Genomic DNA, 20,667 nt, shown 5'->3' with positions numbered 1-20,667 from the left:
AGCCCGCTGAGACTGCTCCTTCTCTGTTTCAATTCCATCAGTTAAGCGCTAGACTCAGCTCCGAGGTTCTATACGTTCTCGCTGGGCGAAGTGGGAGAAGCGACTGAGACGCTCCAACTGAAGACTTCTGTGAATTTTAAAACCCGGAACATGAGCTTAATACCAACGAGACGCCGGCACACAGTGTCTGCTGCATCTGTTCAGCATTAAAACAAAAAAAGAAAACGACAATTTCAAGATTTTTATGCATATCTTCATAGCCTAATTGAGGGCGGTACTGTCGCCTATCCTAATTTCAGCATAGGCTATCCGACCCATCTCATCTGTTCTTCTAAGGTTGTGGATAGATTTTTCTCAGCCTTCACCGTTTACTGTGCATTCGTATCGTTCCTTATCTCCCGTCAAGTTTTTGAGGAGGATTTCAATAGCGGCTGGAAGATTATTTCAACTGCGTTGGAAAGCTTCGGGACTTTCCCAATCGCGGAGTTTGAATCCTCATTATGAGGTACGGTACACAATCCGGCAGAAGTGGACGAGAAGTCGCGGGACACTTACTCGAGATGGTTGCCGTATCCTGGGTTTTGCTAATTGTCCTCGTGGATGTCGGAGCCGCTCAAGGTAAGCCGGAAAACATACCTGCAGCCGCCACGGCTTCCTCAAAGTAGATTCGGCTCGAGAGAAGTAGCCGGACCAGAAGCCTAGCCTGAAGGCCGAATGTCATAAAAAAAGTGTTACATTGATATTTGCTTATACCAACAACAACAAACAAAAATCCACATATAGTAAATTACTTTCTAGTTCTCTCGTTGCATCTTAATTTTACTGGCACAGACACCATGCGCAACTGTGGTTATTACGCATATTCATGTCACGTTGTATAAACTGAAATCATAGCCATCAATGGGTCCTGTAATATTCTATGCCAACGCTTGTATACATGTATTGTCGAAGTTTAACGGCTTGAGAAAAAACCCTCGCCTTTCAAAACGCATTTGCATCAAGTTCGATGCGTATGAGATATTGTGAGAACTTGCGTAGGCTAGTAGCCTACAACACAATATACATCCCTTCATTTATTTAGGGATAATCGATTTGACAAGCCTATAAAATTGCTGTGGTGTTAATAGAATGTGTTCTCAATTGTAGGGTGTTTAAAACAGCAAAACAACACATTTGCAGCATCAGAAAGCGCTGAGGATCTCTACAGTCGTGGCCATAAGCTATTTATTTATTTGAAACTAAAGAAATTCGCATTTTCAATTTACATTTCCCAAATACACCCACGTGGTTCTGCTTTTATAATATTTTTTCTTGTCAAATGTAGCTCATTCGCTGATGTGTGAGAATTGTGATTCCATTTTCCTGATCTCTCTTTTTCTCGCCCCCTTACCGGAGTGGCTGTATGTTCGATATATCCACTAAGACGGCGAAGTTCAGCGTCTTAGGCTAAGCATTAGGATATTTGCTCCTTTCCGTCCTTTGGTCTTGGCTTCCCGTGATTTCATATCCACGGTTTTAGAGGATTGTTTACAGTTCTTATTAATTTATGTGTTTAGTTTAGGCTTTGATAATATTTTTTTGTTGATGCAGACTGAAATGCCGATTTGAAGCGTCGTTTCAAGAGACATGCGCATGTGTTTCAGAATAGGCGTCTTTAAAGCCTTTGACAAACCTCTGAAGACGGGAAAAAGTTTGAAAACATCTGTGTTTTTCTCACATCGTCAAAGTATACTTTTTTTTGCCTGTTAATGACATAGCTATAGAGTGTCAATTGAAAGATGAGTGTACTGGTAACAAAGTAAATGACTGTCGATCTTAAGCTGTAAAAAAAAAACGGGGAACAGGCAGCTATTAACTGCGCCCACTCTCAGCGGAGTAAGATTGTCTGCCAGAGAAAGAGCAGCATTAAAGCATCCCCTTGGGTTGCGTTGAACGTGCATTCCCCCGCGTGCGTGTGCCCGCGTGCGCCTGCCTGAGGACTGAGGAGACATGTGGGTAGGCTTTGCTGCTCCCGCACTTTGGAACGAATCCGAAAGTCCCAAAACGGACAAAAATGAAAGCCCGTATATATGACAAAGTTCCGATTTCTTCAGAGAGTTTAGAACTCAGATCGAAAGTAGAGAGGGAGCACCACCCCTCATCTCTCCCAGAGTCAGCCTGTGGCTTGGAAGGCCTTCCTGTGCCCTTCATGCCGTGTGTGTGTGTGTGTGTGCAGAGCAGTACAGCACCCAGGCTCCAATTGCAGGACCTGGCTCCATCTTCCCAGTTGATCCATTCTGGGAACAGAGTCTGTCAGCAACCCAATCCAGTCTGCCCCCCCCCCCTCCCCTACCCCCCCAGACCCTCGTCACTCTCTTACATAGTTAATGAACAGCGCTGGGATGGAGGAGGAAAGGAGAGGGAAGAACAGCTCTGGTTTCTGAAGGGCAGGTCCTAGTGACATCATAATGCCAGGAGACCAAGGAGGACCTGTGTCATTGACTCGAGAGGGGATACAAACCGGTTTCCTCCCGGTCCATTAAGAAGTCAATAAGTGAAAGAGGGGAACATTGTTTGGGGCTAATTAATGGCCCTGGCTTTTTGGGGATGGGGGGGCGGGGGTCTGTTTCTGATGAGCTATGCACATTTTCAAATCACTGGAGAGTCACTTCTTCAGCTTCAAACGACTGTTGACGATAGTGTCTCCCTTACCCGGGCGCCTCGTCCCCTCTCTCTCTTCTCCTCCTCTCCAGTTCTTCTCTCTCCTCTCTCTCTTCTCCTCCTCGCCAGTTCTTCTCCCTCCTCTCTCTTCTCCTCCTCTCCAGTTCTTCTCTCTCCTCTCTCTCTTCTCCTCCTCTCCAGTTCTTCTCCCTCCTCTCTCTTCTCTTCCTCTCCAGTTCTTCTCCCTCCTCTCTCTTCTCCTCCTCTCCAGTTCTTCTCCCTCCTCTCTCTCTTCCCCTTTACTCTACTGTCTTTTCTTCTCCTCTCTCCCCTGTTTATCCTCTTCTCCTGATCACCCTCCTCCCTTCCCCTCCCCTCCCCTCAGTGGTTGAGCCTGGAGCTCTGCGGGGCAGGTGAGGAGCTAAGCAGGGCCCCAGCACCAGGACAGTCAAGGTGATGTTTTAGAGGATATTTGATAGGCCTGCTCTGGAGGGGATGATGAAGGCAGATCCTCTCTCTGCATTCTAACTGGCTGCTCTACTTATTAGTCCACTGTGGAACTGCTCTCCCTGACACGGTAAGCTAGCCAGCTTGATGCCGGTGGCGGTGTGGGGGGGCGGTGTGGGTGTGAGGGGGTGGCGGGGTGGGGGGGAGAGAGAGACCGAAAGAAAGGGAGAGAGAAACAATGTGAGAAAGAGAAAGACAGAGACACTGAGATGGGGATGGGAGTTGGGGGGGGGGGGGAGATGAGAGAGAGGGAGAGAGAAAGACTGAGCTAGCGCCGGCAGGCTAGCGTCGCTTTGTCCGGACGGACGGCCCCTCTCTCTCCTCCCAGCTGGCCGGCTACCGAAACGGCGGAGGGAGAGAAGCGAGAGCTGTTTAACCTCCTGAACCCTCCATTAACCAGGGGTGTGGACTGGGCCCAGCCAGATGCTGCTCCTACGCTGGAGCTGGATAGTTAACCTTCCAAACACGAACAGGTGTCTACCATACACTCCCAGACGTGTGTGTGTGTGTGTGAGAGGGAGAGTGTGTGAGAGACTGTGACTGTTTGTGTATCTTTATGTGTGTCTGTGAGTGTGCGCTTGTGTGCCTGTCTGTATGGGATTGCGTGCTCGTGTGTCTGTCAGCGTGTGTGTGTTTGTGTGTGAGCTTGTGTGTGCCCGTGAGTCCGTGTGTGTGTGTGTGTGTGTCAGTACAAAATAGGACATACTAACGGTAGAGACATTAAATGTAGTGGATTCAGACCATTATTTGTGTATAATCTCCTAATGAGGGTCAATGTGACATTGACGTGTGTCCCTGTGGACGCAGAGGGAAACCACACCATGCAGTCAGACACTCAGCTTACTTCACTGTTTCCACTCTTTCCCCCTCATACTTCATACTTCATCACCCCTCCCTTTCTCCTTCTCCCAAACTCTCTCTTTCCTCCTCCCTTTCTTTCTCTCTTTCTCTCTTTCTCTCTGCTCTCTGCTCTCTCTCTCCCTCTCTCTCTCCCTCTCTCTCTCTCTCTCTCTCTCTCTCTCTCTCTCTCTCTCTCTCTCTCTCTCTCTCTCTCTCTCTCTCTCTCTCTCTCTCTCCCTTCTTCCAGATGCATCCTCTTAGCTTTGTTTACGGAGAGAGAAGCTAATGGCTCTTTAACAAATATTGTTATTCACAGGAAGAGTTTGCTGTGTTTATTTAAATGAGGGGTTTAGAATAGGCCCCAAACACACATACACACACACATACACAGACACACACACGCACACACACACAGGAGCAAACACACACCCCAGCAGTATGCCTAGATGAGTCAGAAAGCGTGTTTAAAAATGCAGGTAAGTGAGAATGTTATTGCTATCATTATTACTCTAGCCGTTTCCCCCATTACCTGACAGCTGGTTCCGAGGGGACCAGTCTGGACTACTGCCACCACGGTCATTCCCCCTCCGTGCATTGTGTGCACAATGAACGCATTGTGCGTGTGAGTGTGTGTGCGTGTGCGTTTGCGCGCGGAGGAATGCCGGTGAATGACCTCGCTCCAAACCCTCTCAGCGCTGCCCAGAAAATGACGCAGTCAGTAAAGCCAGTACGTAATGGGTGGGGGGTGTGTGTGTGTGTGTGTGTGTGTGTGTGTTCGACAGGCTGGTAACATGCAGGCTTGCTTGCAGGGGCCCAAACAGGGCGTAGAAGTCTGCCGTGGAGGGGAGGGGTGGAGGGGTGAGGAGAATGGAGGGATGAGGAGCATGGAGGGATGAGGAGCATGGAGGGGTGAGGAGCATGGAGGGGTGAGGAGCATGGAGGGGTGAGGAGCATGGAGGGGTGAGGAGCATGGAGGGATGAGGAGCATGGAGGGGTGAGGAGCATGGAGGGGTGAGGAGCATGGAGGGGTGAGGAGCATGGAGGGGTGAGGAGCATGGAGGGGTGAGGAGCATGGAGGGGTGAGGAGCATGGAGGGATGAGGAGCATGGAGGGGTGAGGAGCATGGAGGGGTGAGGAGCATGGAGGGGTGAGGAGCATGGAGGGGTGAGGAGCATGGAGGGGTGAGGAGCATGGAGGGGTGAGGAGCATGGAGGGGTGAGGAGCATGGAGGGGTGAGGAGCATGGAGGGGTGAGGAGCATGGAGGGATGAGGAGCATGGAGGGGTGAGTGTGATAATTACTGTGAAGAGAGCCAGTGAGGGAGCATCCTCGCACACCTGACGTCACGCATGCTGCTTCAGCAGGGGAGGGGAGGAGGGGGGAGGGGAGGAGGGGGTGGAGGGGGGAGGTGTGAAGGACTATTATTGGACGGCGTGCAGAGCTGTCATGCAGTGCATCCGGATGTCTCCTGCTGTGCAGAATATCACTTGGTAGACTTTCACTGGCATCCTGTGAGTGTGTGTGTGTGTGTGTGTGTCATCATCTGGCTCATTTTCTCAGATACGGGGGGAAGGAGGGATGGAGGGAGGGAGAGAGGGATGGAGGTAGGAAGGGAGGGATGGAGGTAGGGAGGGAGGGATGGCGGTAGGGAGAGAGGGATGGTGGTAGGGAGTGAGAGGGATGGCGGTAGGGAGAGAGGGATGGAGGTAGGGAGGGAGGCATGGAGGTAGGGAGAGAGGGATGGAGGTAGGGAGAGAGGGATGGAGGAAGGGAGGGAGGGGAGAGCAGAGAGAAAGCACAAAAATGATGAGAAAGGCAGAGTGAAGAGCAAGAGTAGAGTGGAAGAGTGGAGAGAGAGTGGGGAGAGAGAAGAGCAGGAGAGCAGAGGAATAGAGAGGTAGGAATAGAGGGGGAGGGGGAGGAGGACGGAGGGAGGGAGTGAAACGAGAAGAGGACAGGGACTTAGAGGAGAGAGTGTCATTAATCACCCGGCGTTGCACTGTAAACTAGACGGCAGCGTCACTGTGCAGCATTCACTCCTATTAGCAGTCCATTAGCTTGGCTCGACACAAGCTGCGGTACTTGACAAGCAGACCTGTGCCAGAGTGGCTGACCTCTGTGTGTGTGTGTGTGTGGGGTGTGTGTGTGTGTGTGTGTGTCCGCAGAACAGATAGAAGCATTCCTCTTTACTACCTCCCTTAGGGACACGGGTCAGTCACTTCACACACCCTGCTGAGGTGTGTGTGTGTGTGTGCGTCTGAAACGATGGGAAGCGCCCGGGAGCACGGCGAACAGAGCGACGCAGCGCAGTCCTTCTCCTGGAGTTCACAGAGTCGACACCGTCTGGGTCCAGCACCTGTCCAGTCTCCACCACACGGCCGGAGGTGACCGTGACAGAGATGAAGGCGGGGCTTGTTAGGGCGAGGGACGATGGCAGGGTTCCAGCGTCGGAGGTGGCGGGGGTAATTTCCCCATCGAGCAAAAGGCCAGCAACTATCATCTGCTGAAGCGGCCCTCTTGATTAGACGGCTAGATTTCAGGGTCTGCTCTCTGCTGCCCTCAATACCCATCCAGACGCCAATTATGATCAGAGAGGAGCGGATCGGGAGGAGGGGGAGGGGGGGGGGCGAGAGGGAAAGAGAGGGGGAGGAGAGGAAGGGAGAGGAGGTGATTACCAGTTAAGAGGCCCTTCTCATGCCATTATGAGCAGGAGGGAATGACAGTGCCTCTCGTGCACTCCATCCCTGCCCTTTCATTTGGCTGGCCAGGACCCCAGGGGCCCCTACTGGGGGCCAACCACTACAGTCCTGCGGTTGGATTTGTTTTTTATGTTTTATTTTTGATGGTGACTCTTTCAGATGTATGGGGGAGAGAAAGGGGGGGGGGGTGACATGCAGGAAGCGTCCCTGGGCTGGAATCGAACCCGGGGCTGCTGTGGCCTCAACGTTGTGGGTGTTCTACCCCCCCCCCCCCTCCCCCCTCCTGTGTTTGTAGAACCTCGACCACAGAGAGCAACCAGACAACAGGGCTCTTAGAAACGGAGGGAAACATGTCGGTTTTTCCAACATCCTGTCTCCTTCCTCATTTTCAGGCTACCTCGTTTGCTCACGACAGTATGTATACTCCCTGTGTGTGTGTGTGTGTGTGTGCGCGCGCGCGTGCTCGGTCGATAGAGGTCTGTCGTCCTGCTGGCGTCTGCCTGGAGAGTTAGCCTGTTCTAGCATGTTCCTCTGAGGCCGTGGGGAGGCTGTGGTGACGGCCACAGCACGGCGGCTGTTGTCATCTCCTGTCGCCAGACCTGTTTTGTACCTAACCTAAGCAGATTAGGACGCTGAATAAGCGTGTGTGTGTGTGTGTGTGTGTGTGTGTGGGTTGGGGGGGGGGAGGGGAATGTGGGACACGGTAGACTAGGCGGGAGAGCTGGATGCTCGCCGAGTCAGACTTCTATATAAAGCCCTGAGAGCTGAAGAGCAGGAACACGCGTGTCAGAGTGCCGCTGGGTTATCCCTGATGGCGTGTACGTGTAGCGTGTGCGTGTAGCTTCACTATACGTGTGCGTGTAGCTTCACTATACGTGTGCGTGTAGCGTGTGCGTGTAGCTTCACCGCACTCCAGGCAGGCAGGGGACAGAGTGGGTGTGTGTGTTGGGGGGGGGGGGAGAGGGGGGCAACACAGGCACATGGATCCCAGAATCCCTCTCAACGAGGCTGGGTCCACACCGTCGGCCCAGTCTCTGAGGCTGGAGTGTGATGGGTGTAACACGCTCGTCTGTGGATGAGGTATAACATGTGTGGAACAAGTTACCAATGTTCAGCAGTGACGTGACATCATCACATACCTAACCCACATCAAGGTTAGCACTCCTGTTAGGATGATGTCCGATTCACTTCCCCACACACACAGCATAGTGCAGGTGTGTGTGTGTGTGCACCTTCTCCACTGCGAGCGCATGCCAACCCCTTCACTAGTATCATCTCTATGGAGACACAGGCCCACCAGAGAGAAGCTCTGTTTCTGTGCTGGCTCTGATTGACAACGCTAACCCTTTAATCCAGCTGTCTTGTGCATGGAACTAAGGGCCGGCAATGGAACACGGCTAAAGATATAAGACTCAATCAAATATGAAAGTCGCTCGAAAGAATGTAAAAAAAATATATATATAACATTTGTAACGTCATTTATTCGTCTGATGGAGATTTCGTTAAGCCTAAGACATGCACTGATATAAGTGCCCATGTCTTCAGGGCATCGCATGTTCCGTTTCATCCTACTAGGGTCCCTTTTGTTTCGCGATGGATGAATAGCGCATGGAGGGGGTGGAGAGAGGGAGAGGGAAGGGGGGGGGGGGTTGATGGTGGCTGGGGAGAGAGAGGTAGTGAGGAATGGAGGCGAGAGGGGGAGATAGGGGAAGGGGGGTGGAAGAGGGTGCAGGGGGAGGTAAGGTGAAGGAGGGTGGAGGGGACAGGGTGGGTGGTGGAGGGGAGAGAGGGGGAGGTGGGTTGGAGGAGGGTGGAGGGGAGAGAGGGGGAGGTAAGGTGGAGGAGGGTGCAGGGGGAGGTAAGGTGGAGGGGAGAGGGAGGGTGGAGGAGGGTGCAGTGGGAGGTAAGTTGGAGGGGAGAGGGAGGGTGGAGGAGGGTGCAGTGGGAGGTGGGGTGGAGGAGGGTGCAGGGGGAGGTAAGGTGGAGGGGAGAGGGAGGGTGGAGGAGGGTGCAGTGGGAGGTGGGGTGGAGGGGAGAGGGAGGGTGGAGGAGGGTGCAGGGGAGGTGGGGTGGAGGGGAGAGGGAGGGTGGAGGAGGGTGCAGTGGGAGGTGGGGTGGAGGGGAGAGGGAGGGTGGAGGAGGGTGCAGTGGGAGGTGGGGTGGAGGGGAGAGGGAGGGTGGAGGAGGGTGCAGTGGGAGGTGGGGTGGAGGGGAGAGGGAGGGTGGAGGAGGGTGCAGGGGGAGGTAAGGTGGAGGGGAGAGGGAGGGTGGAGGAGGGTGCAGTGGGAGGTGGGGTGGAGGGGAGAGGGAGGGTGGAGGAGGGTGCAGGGGAGGTGGGGTGGAGGGGAGAGGGAGGGTGGAGGAGGGTGCAGTGGGAGGTGGGGTGGAGGGGAGAGGGAGGGTGGAGGAGGGTGCAGTGGGAGGTGGGGTGGAGGGGAGAGGGAGGGTGGAGGAGGGTGCAGTGGGAGGTGGGGTGGAGGGGAGAGGGAGGGTGGAGGAGGGTGCAGGGGGAGGTAAGGTGGAGGGGAGAGGGAGGGTGGAGGAGGGTGCAGTGGGAGCCAGGCAGACGTGAGACCTGCATGGTGGGAACATGAGACCATGTTTCCTGTCTCAGTTTATCAGCCTCTCGTCCTCTGTTATTCCCGGGCTCTTAAAGCGCCTGATGAAAGAGCAGCACAGATAAATGTTTGCTTCTCCGTGTTCTTTTATGGGGCTTAAATGAGGACCCCAACCTAACCACCACCACCCCCCCCCCCCCCCCCCCACACCCCAGGTCTTAGAAGCCTCATGAGAAGGTTAAGCTCCTGGTTTACATTACAGCTGCGTTTAGGAAGACTGGAGATGCAAAATGAGACAATGTTACCCTCCCCCCCCCCAACACACACACGCAAATGACTGCTCAAAACTAGTCCAAGATGGACGAGGCAGGGGGTTACAGTAATGGGGAGAGAGAGGGAGAGAGAAAGAGAGAGGGGGGACTGAGACACAGAAAAGAGAGAGGAAAAGAGAAAGAAAGAAAGAGAATATCGTCGCTCCATGAAACATAATTAGCTAACCCCCACCAGCTACTCCCTAGGTTGTCGTTGGCTGTATGCAGATGAGGGTTTTCACCCATAAACGCCTCCAGCGTCCAGCTCTGGTCAACATCAGCACCGGCCGCCACTGGAGCGGACACCCCCTGCCCACACCCCCCTAACCCCTGTCATGACCTCAGCAACCTGTCTCCGCCGTTTCCCTGCCCTCACCCCCTCCTCCCCCCTCCTCACCCCCTCCTCCCCCCTCCTCCCCCCTCCTCACCCCTCTTACCCCCTCCTCACCACCTCCTCAACCCCTCCTCCCCCCTCCTCACCCCCTCCTCACCCCTCCTCACCCCCTCCTCACCCCTCCTCCCCCTTCTCGCCCCTCCTCACCCTCCTCCCCCTTCCTCACCCCCTCCTCCCCCCTCCTCACCCCCTCCTCCCCCCTCCTCACCCCCTCCTCACCCCTCCTCCCCCTCCTCGTCCCCTCCTCACCCCCTCCTCCCCCCCTCCTCACCCCTCCTCCCCCTCCTCGCCCCCTCCTCACCCCTCCTCACCCCCTCCTCACCCCTGCTCCCCCTCCTCGCCCCCTCCTCACCCCTCCTCCCCCTCCTCGCCCCCTCCTCACCCCCTCCTCACCCCTTCTCCCCATCACCCCACGCAAACGATGTAGACCTGGCTTCTGTAGGGCATGAACACTCCTGACACATCTTAGAGTCATGTGTGTTGTATGTGTGTGTGTGTGTGTATTTGTGTGTGTGTATTTGTGTGTGTGTCTTCTGTAATAACAGAGGGAGAGGGAGAGGACAGCCTGTTCCAGATAAATCAGAGTAAATACCAGACCATTCATCCTGAGGAAATCAATCTTTCTCATAATTCCCCTCATTTTTCTCCCATCTGTTATCTACAAACCTGCCAAGCCGAGTCTTAAACATAGCAGACCATTACGAGAGGGCGCCAATGAACACGCGTCACAACGTCAATGTGAAATGTTGTTCATTCACTCTGTTAAAACAAAGGGCTGAATTAAAGCTCCGCCGTTGGTTTACGTAGCCCCCCCCCCCGTCCCCCCAATCGAACCCTCTCCTCCTCATCGACGCGGAGAGAAGAGAGAGAGAGAGAGAGCGTGACGGCGACGAGTTTGGAGAGTGCAAGGCACTTACCAGACGAACGCCGTCGTCGCGGCGATGCACCGCGTCATGTGGACCGTGATCAATGGTTGTCTTTTTGTGTTCAGGGGGTGCAATTATCCCTCAGCAGGTCTGAACACAGGCCCTGGAATTCACCATCAGCAACACAGGCTCCTAGATTAAGACCTGGCTCACTGTAGACACCCTTGACTTGTGTTTGTACAGAGTCCTGGTTTGTCTCATTTGGGATTCCCGATGAATAGGCGTCTTGTCTCTTGGTGGTGTTTGAAGTGGAGTTGTTAGTCTTGAGGCGAGGTGGGTGTAGCTTGGTGGTTAGAGCATTCGACTGCAGATCAAAAGGACGCAGGCTCAATTCCCCTCCTGTATGTCGGATTCAACGGGTGCTACATTGGCAAATGAATACATTATTTTCATAGTGAGGGATCGATGGTCTCTTGGTGGTGTTGGTTGTGAAAAGTTGTTGGCAATTTGGTGTTGTTTATAGTGAATCGTTGTATTTTGGTGGTGTTGGGTGTGACTAATCCTGGTATTTAATGAAGTGGTGTTTGTAGTGAGTACGTTGCTGTGTGATGCAGCACTTATTGTACCCTGACCCCTTTTCACCACTTCTGGCTTGCTACTGTAAAACTCCAGTAATAGTGTGCAGCTCTAGATAGCTTTTGGTGTCAGCACTTTTGTCTGTTTGTGTCGTGTGTGTGATCATGCATGTTTGTGTGCTCACGCGTGTGTATGTCTGTGTATTGTTGTGTGTGCGTGTGTGTGTTTATGCTTTGTGCATGTGCTCATGTTTTCTCTGTGTGTGTGTGTGTTCATCCTTTGTGCATGTGCTCATGTTTTCTCTGTGTGTGTGTGTGTTCATGCTTTGTGCATGTGCTCACGTTTTCTGTGTGTGTGTGTTCATGCTTTGTGTTTGTGTGTGTGTGTGTGTGTGTGTGTGTGCCATATCTGTGTGATGGGTCCCCTGTGCTCTGTGCTGGAAGAGTAAAAGTGGAGCAGGGTGGGCGGGGCTTATTTAAGGGGACTGAAACCCCACAGTGCTGGTCTCCGTGACGACTCACAAGCCCAGCTGGGAGACTGGAACATTGGCCAAACGTCAGGACTTGTCCCCCAAAACCATAAAAACAGGGTTACGGTTAGGTTTGAGGTTTGAGGTTCAGGGTTGGGGTCAGTGTCAAGGTTAGAGGGTCTGCTCTCTATAACAGGTACCGTACCTCTAAGTACAGCACAGTCAACCTGTTAAAGGGCCTCTAATCACAGCACAGTCAACCTGTTAAAGGGCCTCTAATCACAGCACAGTCAAGAACCTGTTAAAGGGCCTTTTAATCACAGCACAGTCAAGAACCTGTTAAAGGGCCTCTAATCACAGCACAGTTAAGAACCTGTTAAAGGGTCTTCTAATCACAGCACAGTCAAGAACCTGTTAAAGGGCCTCTAATCACAGCACAGTCAAGAACCTGTTAAGGGCCTCTAATCACAGCACAGTTAAGAACCTGTTAAGGGCCTCTAATCACAGCACAGTTAAGAACCTGTTAAATGGTCTTCTAATCACAGCACAGTCAAGAACCTGTTAAAGGGCCTCTAATCACAGCACAGTCAAGAACCTGTTAAGGGCATCTAATCACAGCACAGTTAAGAACCTGTTAAGGGCCTCTAATCACAGCACAGTTAAGAACCTGTTAAAGGGTCTTCTAATCACAGCACAGTCAAGAACCTGTTAAAGGGCCTCTAATCACAGCACAGTCAAGAACCTGTTAAGGGCCTCTAATCACAGCACAGTTAAGAACCTGTTAAGGGCCTCTAATCACAGCACAGTTAAGAACCTGTTAAAGGGTCTTCTAATCACAGCACAGTCAAGAACCTGTTAAAGGGTCTTCTAATCACAGCACAGTCAAGAACCTGTTAAAGGGTCTTCTAATCACAGCACAGTCAAGAACCTGTTAAAGGGTCTTCTAATCACAGCAGGGCTTTAGCTTTAAGGACCGCTGAGCGGCATGGATGCTGCTTTGTAGTCTACCTAGCTGTGTGTGTGTGTGTTAATAGATGTGTGTGTGTGTGTGTGTGTGATTGGCCCCTTATGGTCTGGAACTCAACAGACGACACCATCCTCCCATGGAATGCAAATTAGTAAAATACCCTTTATCAAAAAAATGGAATAAATGTAATTAACAAGTTCTTGGCAACAGAAAAATATTGACAACAAACTTGGCAACAGTAAATTATTGACATAGTTAGCGAGAGTGAATGCCGGAAGAAGTCACTTTCCCAAAGTCTTTTCGTTAGCTTACACAGCTAACTAAACAGCAGGGAATGTTAATAATTGATGCTGTTGTGATGAAACTACAGAGAGGAAAAAAAACGTTTTAGCTTTTCTGTTAACGCTCCATGACCAAGAGCACTACGACCGCCGTCGACTGAACCCTCTCTCTCTCTCAACCCCCAGCTCCCTGGCCTGGAAAGTAGTCTTTAACACGCCTTGAAATATAACCATTACTCCGACAGCGTTCACTAAGCCTGGATGCAGATTTAAAGCCTCCGTCTGCAGTGGAGGGGGGAGCAGAGAAAGGCAGTCTGTGCGTGGAATGAATGATCGATGTGAAGACGGACGCCAGGCTTCTGCCTGTCAGTCCAGACCCTCTATGAACCCTGACCCCTGTACTGTATACGGCTGCGTGGCCACCACTGTAAGGGGATACGCCATCACGGCTTAGCTGCAGATGCCCTCTAAGATGGGAGCCGGAAACTCCTCCTCGGTGACACACCAGGGGAGGGCCTGGGCGGGCGTTCAGGCTGACACGAGGTAAGCTGATCTGGCAGGTAGGGCGGAGGGGCGGAGGGGGATGGAGGTGGGAGGTGTATGCGTGTGTGAAGGTGAAGCTGGGGGAGGATGGGGCGGGGGGGGGGTGGGGGGATCATTTGCGGTCTGAGGGGTGGTGGTGGGTGGGGGGTTTGAGGGTGGATTGTTGGAGCATGGTTGTGTTAGACTTGAGGTGGAGGTGTGTGTTCGTATGTGTGTGTGGTAGCTTTGCTAGGGTTGCTGTTTGAAAGGTGGGGGGTGAGGAGGGGCACCTCCAGAGGAGTTTCCAGTAGTTGTCGCTCGCCTCCCCCCCACCCCCCCCCCCCCACCCCCAAACCAAACCACTGTGTTTCGTTTTTACAACAAGACTGCAAAAACGCACTATGGTTCGAGCGGCTTCGTTTGTGATGTTTTATTGCTGTTTTTCCCCCTCAAAGCTGTTTTATTGTGCAGCCCTGCTCCAGTGAGTCTGTCTCTGCCAACACAAGCAGGGGCACAGGCCAGAGGAGGAGGAGGAGGAGGAGGAGGAGGAGGAGAGAAGGGAGGAAGGAGACCAAGATAGCTGAGCCCCTACAGTTCTTAGTCGCACAGCTTTAGCCTTTAGCTAATGCAGGGAGGGAGGGAGGCAGGGACGGGAGGGAGGGTCGGGAGGGAGGCATGCAGAGGGAGGGAGGCAGAGAGTGTAGAGAGGCAGGGAGGGGAGGGAGGCAGAGAGGGTAGAGAGGCATGCAGAGGGAGGGAGGCAGAGAGTGTAGAGAGGCAGGGAGGGGAGGGAGGCAGAGAGGGTAGAGAGGCAGGGAGGGTAGAGAGGCAGGCAGGGGAGTCAGGGTCGGGAGGGAGGCATGCAGAGGAAGGGAGGCAGAGAGGCAGGGAGGGGAGGGAGGCAGAGAGTGTAGAGAGGCAGGGAGGGGAGGGAGGCAGGGAGGGTAGAGAGGCAGGGAGGGGAGCGAGGCAGGGAGGGTAGAGAGGCAGGCAGGGGAGTCAGGGTCGGGAGGGAGGCATGCAGAGGAAGGGAGGCAGAGAGTGTAGAGAGGCAGGGAGGGGAGGGAGGCAGAGAGGGTAGAGAGGCAGGGAGGGGAGTCATGCAGGGAGGGATCACCCAGGATTCAGGCACATTAACCACAGTTATTCTGGGCTTCTTTGTGTGGTTCTTTGTTCATGGAAACAAACTGTAAGACTAGTAAACACCCAGAACAATGTTGAGGGAGCTGCTCTGTCGTCGGCACTGGGTAGTTACTCACGAACACCCCCCCCCCCCCCCCCACACACACACACACCACAGTCATTTTGGGTGTAGATTCGGCAAGGTAATCTGAACCCCATTGTGTAGTTTTGCGGTACAGTGCCATATATCCCTGCAACCTGGTTCTGATTTTAGGCCCCATTTTTCATGGCTGGCAGTTATTTCCACACCGAGCGAATCGGAGGAAGAGAGAAAAAAAAAAAGAGCTTTAAAACGAGGCCACGAGGAACGCCGGCTTCCACACCGACGACGTCGGCCTCCATCTTGTTTTGCGCGTCTGCAGTTTGCTGTAATGAGAACTTGACAGAATGCAGTGCAGCGTTTCAGTAATGTTCCATGGGGCACGTCGGAACAGGGAAGTGTCAGCAAGCTGGTCTTTGACATCGTGGCCCGTGGAGTCGGCCAGAGTTTGAGGTGCGCGGGCTGAGGGGTGCAGACTGGTAGTGGCTGATGTGTCGTTGAGAAGTTGTGTCGCTGTGTCGCCCCCATCAAGGGCTGGGGGACCCCCTCTCATTGCCTGCCACTTACTGCCGTGCCCAAATCTGGAGTTTGGATTTGAGTTTGAACTTTGGTCTTGTTTTGGTTGGTGGCAGGGGAACAGGCGGGGTGGGGTCGGGACAGCTAGACGGGGCGTCCAAATCTAATCTTCCGTGCGTTCCCCTTGTAACAGGGTCTAAATGTGTGTCCTTTGTATTGAGGGTGGTCTCAGGGGAACACAGGAGCTGTTTAAATTCAATAAACTCCAAGCGGCCGTAAACGGTTTCCCCTCCTAAAACTCAGTCATCTCGCCTCGGTGATAAGATTATGAGGCCTTGGCTGGCAGCGGCGGCCATCTTGTTGTGATTATGTGTGTTTATATGGGTGAGAGGTGTTTACTGAGGAAACCGAGGCTCACACTACTTCTCTTTTCTTCTTCTCTTTTTTTTCCTTCTTCTTCTTCTCCTCCTCCTCCACCGCTCGGCTACTGGGGGGGAAAACTGAGAGGAACTGTGAAGCCAGAGCTGTTTGTGGCGGCAAAACCGCTGCTCCAGTTTCTGGCTTGCGAGAGAGAGACGGTTGGTGATGAAGCTCTAACTAGCGCCACACTCCGCATCTTCCAGTCAGGCTCCCCCGAGGTGGGAGACTGCAGCTTTGGTGGGAAAACGTCTGTAATTGTTCTACACAGGCACAAGGACGCAGAATATGGGGAGGGTTTCAGAGATTTTCACACAATAATTGCTAGCCGGCTTTAGACGTTTTTTTTTTTACATCTACTGTTTTTTCAGGCCTGCGACTCCTCAGAAGTTTGAGTTGCTTGGCGAATGAGGGACAGAAATGTAGGCCATATGCAGATTTCAGTCATATTATATAAAAATGATGCAATATATCGACGTGGTACTGGACTTCTGACACCAGAATTAGCGGTATTTGTTTTCCAAAACCTCTCATATTTCTAACTCTCTGGACCCTCCCCACACTCTCCTCCTCCCTATATCTCTCTCCCCCTCTGTCCTCCCTCTATCCTCCGCTCCTCTCCATTCTCCTCGTCTCCTCCCGTCTTCAACCTCTGGAGCGTTTTAGGCACCCAGCTGAACAGCGTGCCAGTGCCACGTTGCTGTAATCTGCAATGTACTCATTTACCAGAACCACGCATGGAGATCTGTATCTCTCTTTCTCTCTTTCTCTCTTTCTCTCTCTCTCTCTCTCTCTCTCTCTCTCTCTCTCTCTCTCTCTCTCTCTCTCTCTCTCTCTCTCTCTCTCTCTCTCCATGTCGGAGCCTCTCTCTCTCTCCCTCTCTCTCCAGCAGTAGCTCTCCTATTTGTTGTCCAGTTTGTCGTGGCTGTTGTGTCCAGACCAACATGCCACTACTTCTCCCCTGTTTCAAATGGCCCTGTCGCTCCCAATCACATCCAGCTTTTGTTTGCTGCCCCCCCGGGCTCCCCCTCCATCTCTCTCTGTGTCTCTCCCCTTCCCCCTATGTCTCCCCTCCCCGCCCCCCCCCCCCCTCTCTCTCTCTCTCTCTCTCTCTCTCTCTCTCTCTCTCTCTCTCTCTCGCTCTCTCTCTCTCTCTCTCTCTCTCTCGTACTCTCGGGGACAAGCAGCCATTTAGCACAAGGGCCAGGACCATAATTGACAGGCAACACTAAACAAATCTTCTCAGCCCTGGCGGTACACAACTCCCCCCCCCTGCTCCCCCCAGGTCTAATCTAACTAATGCACCCAGTGTGTGCGCCGGAAAGTGAATTAAAGGTAGAGAAAACTCAATACCTGATCCCTCCTGACGGAGAGGTCTGAGCGTCCATTAGCAGCTTCTCTGCAGCTCCTGTAATTGTGTTACACGAGTTGGCCGCTGTAACGATCCAGCCGTACACACACTTACACACACTTACACACACTCTCCCCGCTGTCGTTAATCGCTGGCCCGGAGGCGAGGGGCAGGGTAACGGCTTTCCAGAGGGTGGGGGGTGGGGGGGGGGGGGGGGGGGATATAACCACACTGCAGGCTGTCTTGGTATGCAAAGAGACTTTGTGTTTGTGAAACACTGTGTGTGTGTGTACTGTGTGTGTATGTGTGTACTGTGTGTGTGTGTGTACTGTGTGTGTATGTGTGTACTGTGTGTGTGTGTGTACTGTGTGTGTATGTGTGTACTGTGTGTGTGTGTGAACTGTGTGCTTTCCTTTGTTTAGTAGCGAGTGTGTGTTCTTCTAATCCATATCTGTTCTCCTCTCCTCCTGACCAGTATCTCTCCTGACACCTCTCCTGCTGTGTGGCCCTGTTTACAACCTCCTCCCCTGTCTACTGTCCGTCTGCTCCTCCTCCACCTCCCTCCTGGTCTCTCTCTCTCTCTCCTCCTCTACCTCCCTCCTGTTCTCTCTGTCTCTCTCCTCCTCTACCTCCCTCCTGTTCTCTCTCTCTCTCCTCCTCTACCTCCCTCCTGTTCTCTCTCTCTCTCTCCTCCTCTACCTCCTTCCTGTTCTCTCTGTCTCTCTCCTCCTCTACCTCCCTCCTGTTCTCTCTCTCTCTCCTCCTCTACCTCCCTCCTGTTCTCTCTCTCTCTCTCCTCCTCTACCTCCCTCCTGTTCTCTCTGTCTCTCTCTTCCTCTACCTCCTTCCTGTTCTCTCTGTCTCTCTCCTCCTCTACCTCCTTCCTGTTCTCTCTGTCTCTCTCCTCCTCTACCTCCCTCCTGTTCTCTCTGTCTCTCTCCTCCTCTACCTCCTTCCTGTTCTCTCTGTCTCTCTCCTCCTCTACCTCCTTCCTGTTCTCTCTGTCTCTCTCCTCCTCTACCTCCTTCCTGTTCTCTCTGTCTCTCTCCTCCTCTACCTCCTTCCTGTTCTCTCTGTCTCTCTCCTCCTCTACCTCCTTCCTGTTCTCTCTGTCTCTCTCCTCCTCTACCTCCTTCCTGTTCTCTCTGTCTCTCTCCTCCTCTACCTCCCTCCTGTTCTCTCTGTCTCTCTCCTCCTCTACCTCCTTCCTGTTCTCTCTGTCTCTCTCCTCCTCTACCTCCTTCCTGTTCTCTCTGTCTCTCTCCTCCTCTACCTCCCTCCTGTTCTCTCTCTCTCCTCCTCTACCTCCCTCCTGTTCTCTCTGTCTCTCTCCTCCTCTACCTCCCTCCTGTTCTCTCTGTCTCTCTCCTCCTCTACCTCCTTCCTGTTCTCTCTGTCTCTCTCCTCCTCTACCTCCTTCCTGTTCTCTCTGTCTCTCTCCTCCTTTACCTCCTTCCTGTTCTCTCTGTCTCTCTCCTCCTCTACCTCCTTCCTGTTCTCTCTGTCTCTCTCCTCCTCTACCTCCTTCCTGTTCTCTCTGTCTCTCTCCTCCTCTACCTCCTTCCTGTTCTCTCTGTCTCTCTCCTCCTTTACCTCCTTCCTGTTCTCTCTGTCTCTCTCCTCCTCTACCTCCCTCCTGTTCTCTCTGTCTCTCTCCTCCTCTACCTCCCTCCTGTTCTCTCTGTCTCTCTCCTCCTCTACCTCCTTCCTGTTCTCTCTGTCTCTCTCCTCCTCTACCTCCCTCCTGTTCTCTCTGTCTCTCTCCTCCTCTACCTCCTTCCTGTTCTCTCTGTCTCTCTCCTCCTCTACCTCCTTCCTGTTCTCTCTGTCTCTCTCCTCCTCTACCTCCCTCCTGTTCTCTCTGTCTCTCTCCTCCTCTACCTCCTTCCTGTTCTCTCTGTCTCTCTCCTCCTCTACCTCCTTCCTGTTCTCTCTGTCTCTCTCCTCCTCTACCTCCTTCCTGTTCTCTCTGTCTCTCTCCTCCTCTACCTCCTTCCTGTTCTCTCTGTCTCTCTCCTCCTCTACCTCCTTCCTGTTCTCTCTGTCTCTCTCCTCCTCTACCTCCTTCCTGTTCTCTCTGTCTCTCTCCTCCTCTACCTCCTTCCTGTTCTCTCTGTCTCTCTCCTCCTCTACCTCCTTCCTGTTCTCTCTGTCTCTCTCCTCCTCTACCTCCCTCCTGTTCTCTCTGTCTCTCTCCTCCTCTACCTCCTTCCTGTTCTCTCTGTCTCTCTCCTCCTCTACCTCCCTCCTGTTCTCTCTGTCTCTCTCCTCCTCTACCTCCTTCCTGTTCTCTCTGTCTCTCTCCTCCTCTACCTCCCTCCTGTTCTCTCTGTCTCTCTCCTCCTCTACCTCCTTCCTGTTCTCTCTGTCTCTCTCCTCCTCTACCTCCTTCCTGTTCTCTCTGTCTCTCTCCTCCTCTACCTCCTTCCTGTTCTCTCTGTCTCTCCATCTCCTTCCCCCTTTCTACCTTTTCTGTCCTCCTATTTCCTCTCCTACCTCCTCGTCTTGCTCTTCCTCCTGCCACAGTACATTTCCATGTCACCAACTGTATCTGCAGGATCCTGAGATAATAGAAGTGTGAAACAGTACGTATCGGGGCATTTTAGTGAGAGGGAGGGAGAAAATGAGGGAAAGAGCGGAGTGTGTGTGAGAGAGAGAGCTATAGAAAGAGTGTGTGTCTGTGTGTGAGACAGAGAGAGAGAGAGGAAGATGACACATGTTATATGCATGGGAGAAGACAGCAGTCTAAATGAATGGTGTGTCACCTCAGACAGTGTGGATGAGCACCAGCCTTGGTCTGTGAGGGGAGGGGGTCACATGGTGCCTGTCCTGTCTGAGTGCGGGCCTCTTTGACCTCTCCATAATCTCCCGGGACGACAGCCCCCACCACCCCCCCGCCCCCTCCTCCCCCACCACCCAGGGTGCAGCACCACTGGCCTACCTACCAGCTGACATCCCATGATCCATTGCCTGGGAAGGGGATCGGTGTGTGTGTGTGTGTGTGTGTGAGACAGAGAGAGAGAAACCCCCTCGGGGAGTATTTGTCAGAGCCGAGTTCATCAGTGTGGTGTGGGAAAGAGAGGAAGAGGAGAGAGAGAGAGGAAGAGGAGGGAGAGAGGAAGAAGAGGGAGAGAGAGGAAGAGGAGGGAGAGAGAGGAAGAGGAGGGAGAGAGAGGAAGAGGAGGGAGAGAGAGGAAGAGGAGGGGAAATCAAAGAGGGGGAAAGAGAAGAGCAGAGACGAGGAGGAGAGGAGAGGAGAGGAGGAGGAGGAGGAGGAGGAGGAGGAGAGGAGGAGAGGAGGGAGATAAGCAAGGGTGGGCAGGTCTCCTGTCCCCCGGAGCTGAAAGGTCACTCTGTCATTGTCCTTGTCTGCTCAACAGGAGACCCTGTACTCACCACAAGATCACCTGATCAGCCTGCCTGCTGGCCCGGCTGAGGAAGGGGCGGGTGTGAGGGAGGGAGGACTGGGAGGGATGGGGTGTTTTTGGAAAGAGTGCCAGTGTGAATTGCCTCTAAAAAGTGTGAGAGAGAG

At 53.1% G+C, this 20,667-nt stretch overlaps 1 protein-coding gene across 1 annotated transcript in view; it reads left to right on the top strand.

Annotated features, from left to right (window-relative positions):
* The first annotated feature begins 157 nt into the window (after positions 1-157).
* The window catches only part of unc5cb (unc-5 netrin receptor Cb), a 130,962-nt gene continuing 110,452 nt past the window's right edge, over positions 158-20,667 (top strand). The window contains exon 1 of the mRNA XM_084687525.1: positions 158-618. Coding sequence (XP_084543651.1) covers positions 501-618 — 118 coding nt within the window. The 5' untranslated portion in view covers positions 158-500. The remainder of the gene's footprint in view (positions 619-20,667) is intronic.

The sequence above is a fragment of the Hypomesus nipponensis genome, chromosome 22 (genome assembly GCF_054491055.1).
Source record: "Hypomesus nipponensis isolate SF chromosome 22, ASM5449105v1, whole genome shotgun sequence".
Lineage (NCBI taxonomy): Eukaryota > Metazoa > Chordata > Actinopteri > Osmeriformes > Osmeridae > Hypomesus > Hypomesus nipponensis.
The sequence above is the reverse complement of the archived record's forward strand: the minus strand, read 5'-3'. Positions and strand labels throughout refer to the sequence as shown.